This window comes from Acomys russatus, chromosome 17 (genome assembly GCF_903995435.1).
Source record: "Acomys russatus chromosome 17, mAcoRus1.1, whole genome shotgun sequence".
Taxonomy (NCBI): domain Eukaryota; kingdom Metazoa; phylum Chordata; class Mammalia; order Rodentia; family Muridae; genus Acomys; species Acomys russatus.
Genome location: NC_067153.1, coordinates 31,322,318 through 31,329,532, shown reverse-complemented (window position 1 = coordinate 31,329,532; position 7,215 = coordinate 31,322,318). Strand labels below are relative to the sequence as shown.

Here is a 7,215-nt window from a genome sequence, read left to right as displayed (position 1 = left end):
GTTAGTTTGCGAGACAGGGTTTCTCTATGCAGCCTTGGCTGTCCTGGAGCTCACCCTGTAGACCAGGCTGGCCTCAAACTCAAAAAGATTCACCTGCCTCTGCTTCCCAACTGCTGGGATTAAAGGTGTGCACCACCAACACCTGGCTGGAAAACATCTATTTACAATTCACAACAGTAGCAAAATTATTGTTATGGGGTAGCAATGTAAATTATCTTATGGTTTTGGCTGACCACAACCTAAGGAACTATATTAAAGGGTCATAGTATTAGGAAGGTTGATAACCACTGGGTTAGACATTCATATCCCTGGCTACCTATGTATACATTAACTTCACTTTAGGACCTCAGAGATTTGGACCTAAGCACACTTTTACCTGAAATTTGCTCTATAACAGGCTGGCCTTGAACTCAGAGATCTGCTTGCCTGTCTCCTGGTATTAAAGGGGTGGGCCTTCACCAGCAGCATGTCAGCATTCCAGCTGTATCACACAGACCTAGAAGGTCTTTGGATGTGATCTTGCCAGAGCAGCCACATTCTGAATTAAAATTCTTCTTTTATGGTTTAATAGAAGGCAATAAGATAATAAAGTACCGGACAGCAGATATTATATGAAGCTTATTAAATGATCATGGGGGGGGGGGGAGGAAAAGGCGAGAGGGGTACCCCAGAAAGAGAGAGAGACAGAAGAAAAGGAGTAAGGAGGTAAGAAAAGGAGGGAGGGGCGAGGTAGGACTGTCTTTTTATGTATCCCTGGGCATGGCCACAACCCCGAGGCAAGTAGGCAATGACATCACAGGTAGGCAGACTGAACACAATGCTAACAGCTTCTACAGCTTTGTCTTTTGTTTTCTGAGACGGGGTCTCACTATGCAGCTCTGGCTGTCCTGGAACTCATTAAGTAGGCCAGGTTGGCTTCAAACTGACAGAGATCTGCCTGCCTTTGGCTCCTGGAGGCGTGTGGGCCAGCATAAAAGCAAATTTGGCTATTTCAACTGGGTTCTCCAGGATGGGTTTATGGAGTAAGAGATTGTACCCCTGTGTTTGGTAAGACTTTTTTTTTTTTTTTAAAGAACCATGTGACCTTAGAAAAACTGCTTTGCTTCCTTAAACACTAGCAGCCAGAAAAACTTCCCAAGTTATGGCTGTCCAACATTGGCTCATTTCCCTCACTTGGAAATTAAAAACATTCATGGGAATGATACATGGTAAATGGCAAATTACAGAGTGCCTGGCTCAATGTTATCATCATTGGTTATTTTCATATTACTATCCTTTTAGAGACTTGCTACGTGCCAGGCAAGAAAGCCTCACAAGGCAAGAACATTTTTAGTCCATCTCAGGACTGCGCAAGTGCCAATCTACGCGAATTTGAGTACTCAGCGGCTTCTCTGCACAGGCGGAAGCTCCGCCCCTAAAGCTTGCGCCTGGAGGTGGGAGTGAGCGCTCTTTTGAGAATGACATAAATAGGGAGGCGGGCCGCGGACGTACGGGCATATACTTCCGGTTCGAGAGCGTTTCGCTTCCGGGGGCTACGATCGTCTAGGAGTGCGGAAGTGAGGCTTGCGCCGCTGGGTTCGATGCAGGCATGAAGATCACCAGGCAGAAGCACGCCAAGAAGCATCTTGCCTTCTTCCGCAACAATTTTGGAGTCCGGGAGCCCTACCAGATCCTTCTGGATGGCACTTTCTGCCAAGCGGCGCTGCGGGGTCGCATCCAGCTGCGGGACCAGCTGCCCCGCTACCTTATGGGGGAGACCCAGTTGTGCACCACGAGGTGGGCCTGCGGGGCGGGGTCGCGGGTGTGGTCCAGAAGTCAGGAGGTGCAAACAGACAACAGATAAGTTAGGCGGATGGTACTGTGCCCTGTGAATATTCCCTGTTATAATTGGAACAGGTATTCTGTAGAAGATAGACTTGGTTTTTGACTCCTGGTCCCAGTCAAATCCTGGTGTTTGTGAACCAGGCTGGCCTCGGACTCACAGAGATCCTCCTGCCTCTGCCTTCCAAGTGCTAGGATTAAAAAAAAAAAAAAAACTTAGATGTGATGTAGACAGCATAACTTCTTCAACCTTGATAATAAGGTAATATGGGGAAGAGTGGACATAAGGACATTTTTCAGTATCCAGAAGCTAACCCCCTTTCTATGGTGGTTGTTACTTTTAAGTTTAACTCAAAGATTTTCAAGCCTTCCAACTGCCAATGAGGTATCACCAATTCCTAGGAAAAGAAGTCAAGACTGGAGATTGAAGCAGGGTGCGGTGGTGCACCCCAGTAATCCCAGAACTCTGGGAGGCAGAGGCAGGCGGATCTCTGTGAGATCAGGGCCAGCCTAGTCTACAAAGTGAGTTCAGGACAACCAAGGCAACACAGAAAAACCTTGTCTCAAACAAACAGAAAAGTACCAACCAAATGCCAAGTGCTGCTTCAGACACCTAGAATACCCTAGTGGGCGGGACAAAGGCCCTGCCTTCATGGGTTGTAAAGCCAACTCCTCATGGCTTCTTTTGGTCCACATCTGTGCCTCCTCACTCCGTGTAAGTGAGCACACCTAGGCTCCAACACTGTGGGAACAGGACGGTTGGCATCATTTTAAAATGTTTCATAGAGTCGATGTTGGAGTCCCAAGGTTTTTTCCAGGCCTGAGGGGAGAAAGTCTGTTTTGAATGATAGAAACATCAGATGATATTGTCTGAGAGAACTTTTGCACAAATAGAGTTGGCTGATGCCTGAAGAAGAGGTTGTGTCTGATGTGGAACATGAGAGTAAGGAAAAGGCAAATCGAAGCTACACTACGAACAACTCATAAAAATTCTAGTGGTCCTTGCATTGTAGAATATTTACTTAAGCTGGGCGTGCTGTGGTCCACACCTTTAATCCCAGCACTTGGGAGGCAGAGGCAGGCGGATCTCAGTGAGTTCAAGGCCAGCCTGGTCTACAAAATGAGTCCAGGACAGTCAAGGCTACACAGAGAAACCCTGTCTTGAAAAAAACCAAAAAAATTAAGAAAAAAAATATTTACTTAAGCAAATACTTTAAAAGGAGTTACACTACTACAGCTCAGAAATAGCCAGTTAGAGTGTTCTTTATATGTTCATGCAAAGCAAGCTGTGCTGTGTGCTCAGTAAATGTTCAAATGTTCTCCCTTGTAGTGAACAGCCTTGCTCATTCAGGATTTCTCAAATAATGCTCTTTCTGGATTACAGATAACCTCAAGGTTTTAATCCTAGGCTGGAAAGATGGCTCAGTGTTAAGTATGCTTCCTGCTCTTCCAGAGGACCTAAGATGGGTTCCCAGCATCTGTGTCAGGGGTCTCACAACTGCTTGTAGCTCCAGCTCCAGGAAATCCAACACCCTCTTCTGGCCTCTGGCCTCTGCACCCACCCACATATACATACAATTGTTGGCTTGGTTTTTGTTGTTGTTGTTGTTTGTTTGTTTTCATTTTTTTCAAGACAAACTTTATCTGGGTAGCCCTGACTGTCCTGACACTTGGTCTGTAGACTAGGCTGTAGCCTTAAACTCAGCAATCCACCTGCCTCTGCCTCCCAAGTGGTGGGGTTAAAGGCATGCACCACCACCACCTTTAACCCCCGACTGCCCAATCCAACACATACAAATTTTTAAATATTTTATGGATCCCATAGTCCAAAAATGTTGATCCCTTTAGCCTTGACAGTTGCTTCTACAGTCTCTGAATTGGTCGCTTCTAAACATCAGTAGTTTGTTTACTTCTGTGAGCCGTACAGTCATCAGTAGTACAGTGCCAGGGTGCAAAGTGGTTGAGAAGTACTACATGGATACACACCCTCTAGCACTTTCCCTAAAGAATTTAACCTTTGAGCCAGTTGAAGTAGTTAGACTTCTAATATAAACACCCCAGGAGGCTGAGTCAGGAGAATTACTATGAGTTGGAAGCCATCCTGAAGGTTGAAGCCATATGCATAGCAAGGGACTGTCTCCAAAAAAGGAAGGAAGAAAGAACTCACTCTAAATCAGGTTGGCCTTGAATTTAGAGATCTGCCTGCCTTTGCCTCTAAGTGCTGGGATTAAAAGCTTGCGCACCTGGTTAATTTGGGGGGGTTTTCAAACGCCACAAAATTAGAGTGATGCAGGAAGCATTGATACCAAGCGTTTGCTGGTAGGAGAATGCTCATTCTTGTTGACCCCATCTCTTCCCTACCTCCTTACTCTAGAGTTAGACCATCTCTTTTGAATTCTTTGCTGTTAGTGAAGAATCATTTTGTTTCTTCTCTTTTACATACCAACTGTAGTTTCCCCTCCCTCCTCCCTTCCCAGCCCCTTCCCCCACCTTGCCTCTCCCCCAGATCTACTCCTCTGTTTCCCTTCAGAAAAAACAAAAAACAAAAAACAAAAAACGGGCCTCCCAGGAGATCTTAACCAGGCATTGGCATTGTTTCTGCTTGAACTCGAATTTCGCTTAAGAGAATGGCAACCATACTATAAATTCAAATTTTTATGGCATAGTTTTTTATTTTAAAAACTTGCATATGATGTTTGTGCTTCCTTTGTATAAAACAAAAGAATGTATCAGTTGTGATTCTAGGCTTCTAATGACTTCCCCCCCCCCCCCCAGATGTGTGTTAAAGGAGTTAGAAACGCTGGGAAAGGAATTATATGGAGCAAAACTGATTGCACAGAAATGCCAGGTTCGGAACTGTCCTCATTTCAAGAGTGCAGTGAGTGGATCAGAATGTCTTCTGTCCATGGTGGATGAAGGGAATCCTCACCATTATTTTGTGGCAACACAGGTAATGTTACTTCTAACACTGTAAGGCAGTTGAACCACTCACTTCTATGTATACTTCACAGAGAGCTGTTTGTAATTAGGAAAAAGGAAGTGGGAGAGATTATGTAGTGTTCAGAATTTTATTTATTTACTTATCGGGGTATGTTAGACAAGGATTCTGTTGCTTATCTGTAATCCATGTTTCATTGTTTGTACTTCTACAAATGCAGATTTAAAAAAATGGAGCCAATGACTAGGCAGTTACTTGAGCCTATGAGAAATCTTAAGTATATGGAAATTTTTTTCTTCCAGAAGATTCATTTTAGAGGATCAGAAGTTGTTGCAGTAGTGTGTTGATGCTTCAGTGTTCTTCAAGAGGGGAAGAGTAGGACAAAGTCTGCATTCTGTATTCATAGCTGCTTTTCATGTACCTGAATTCACACTCTTTCTCAAAATGTCATGGTGCATATCCCTTCAGACTAGAATCAGGTGGTTGGAGAGCTGGCTCAATGGTTAAGAGCACTGGTTGCTCTTTTAAAGGACTGGCATTCGATTCCCAACACCCACACAGCTGCTCACAACCATCTGTAACTGTAGTCTCAAGGAATCCAACACCCTCTGTTGGCTTCAAGGCCACCAGGCACACATGTGGCACACTGATATATACACAGGAAGACGTCTATACACATAAAAATAAATAATCCTTAAAAGAGAGACACTAGCTAGCAACAACATCGAATGTTGCAGGCGTTTAAAGACTGGGAGGCAAATGGAGAGACTGTTCGGATCGCTGTTAAAACACTCACATGCTCAACTACACGTTCAGAATGATTTTGGAATCAGCTTATTACTCTGTTTCAACCTCTTCCCATGCTGATATGCTCAGAGATCATATCTTAGTAAAGAAAAAAGAGAAACTTCCTCATGTATTTTGTTGATAATTCATGGCCCCAGAATATTGACTGGTCCAACCCAAACTGCTGATGTCCACCTTGCTTCAGCTTAGTTTTTATGTTTGCTGACCTCTGTCGTAAGATATGGCTTGATTAATGGAACATATCTATCTGAGAAGTAAAATCTGTAGTCTCTTCCCCTATCCCCCACATATAGCCTTATTTAAACTCTTAGAAACTGAATTGTAGGTACTGACATTTTGATTGAGAAACTAAATTCCTTTTCTTTTTAATAGGATCAGAATTTATCAGTGAAAGTCAAGAAGAATCCTGGAATTCCTCTCATGTTCATTATTCAGAACACTATAGTCTTGGACAAGCCTTCTCCCAGGACAGTGGCCTTCGTGAAGGCTGTGGAGTCAGGCCAGCTGGTCTCAGTGCACGAGAAACAAAGTATCAAGCAACTCAAGGCGGAACAAGGCTTAGTGAGGACCCCTGAGCGGAGGAGGAGGAAGAAGAAAAAGGTGGGCGGCCCCAATCCTCTCAGCTGCCTGAAGAAAAAGAAGAAAGCACAGGACACAAAGTCACCTGCTTCAGAAAAGAAAAGGAAAAGGAAAAGAGTTCGGAACAGATCCACGCAGAAAGTACGTTCTGAGCAGCAGGGTGCGGAAGGGTGACAAGTGCGGTGACACTGGAAGATGCTGTGAAAGTATTTATAGCAAAGGACTAAACTTATTTTTATAAATCGATGCTGGCACATACACTTTTGCCTAAAAGAGTGGTTGGGTTTCTTTGTCATGTCAGAGTCCATCCTCTGTTGCTTACTTTGGGCAATGCTTTTTTTATTGTAAAATTATTGTATCCGCTTTCTCCCCACTCTTACCTCCCAAGTGGTGTGTATGTGGTGTGTGCATTAGAGTATGTGCTTGTGTATGTTTGTGAGCGTGCGTGCGTGCGTGCGTGCGTGCGTGCGTGCGTGCGTGCGTGCATAAAGAGGCCAGAGGTCAACATGAGGGGTCTCCTCTATCACTCTCCACCTTTACTGTTGAGACAGGGTCTCTTAGTGAGCCACTAACTTCCCAGTTAAGTGATAACTGGCTGGCCATTAGGCCCCAGAGACCCTCCCGTCTCCTCTTATGCTGGGAATGGCAGCATGCATGGATAAACGTGGGTTCTTGTTTGGGTCATGGGATCTGAACTCAGCTCCTCATACTGCTGCAGCAGGTATGTTACAAACTCAGCCATGTCCCCAGACCCATAGGTATACATTTTAAAAATCAGCAGTGAGAGGGTTCAGTGTGTAAAGATGCTTGCTGACTACTTTGATGATTAAATCTGATCCCTGAGACCACATGGTAGAAGGAGGGAATTGACTCCCAAAAGTTCTAACCTCCACACCTGCACATGCAAAAAATACCAAATGTCATTTGCAAAGGTGAATTATAAGAGGCCTAAATCATCCCATTGTTTTGTACAGGTAATATATAACAATAAAATTTTTTTGGTTTTTGTTTTTTCGAGACAGGGTTTGTCTGTGTAGCCTTGGCTATCCTGAACTCATTTGTAGACCAGG

At 44.3% G+C, this 7,215-nt stretch overlaps 1 protein-coding gene across 1 annotated transcript; it reads left to right on the top strand.

Moving 5' to 3' along the window:
* Positions 1-1,574: 1,574 nt before the first annotated feature.
* Positions 1,575-6,567, top strand: Utp23 (UTP23 small subunit processome component). The gene is made up of 3 exons (XM_051159694.1): positions 1,575-1,776; positions 4,597-4,771; positions 5,939-6,567. Exons 1-3 carry the CDS (start codon positions 1,589-1,591, stop codon positions 6,317-6,319), a joined length of 744 nt encoding a protein of 247 aa, XP_051015651.1. The 5' UTR covers positions 1,575-1,588; the 3' UTR covers positions 6,320-6,567.
* Positions 6,568-7,215: the final 648 nt, after the last annotated feature.

Excerpts from the sequence above, each read along its gene's own strand:
- Utp23 (XM_051159694.1), top strand. The coding sequence starts at position 1,589 with ATGAAGATCACCAGGCAGAAGCACGCCAAGAAGCATCTTGCCTTCTTC. Across the intron at positions 1,777-4,596 it reads ACCCAGTTGTGCACCACGAG|ATGTGTGTTAAAGGAGTTAG; the intron begins GTGGGCCTGCGG and ends CCCCCCCCCCAG. Across the intron at positions 4,772-5,938 it reads ATTATTTTGTGGCAACACAG|GATCAGAATTTATCAGTGAA; the intron begins GTAATGTTACTT and ends TCTTTTTAATAG.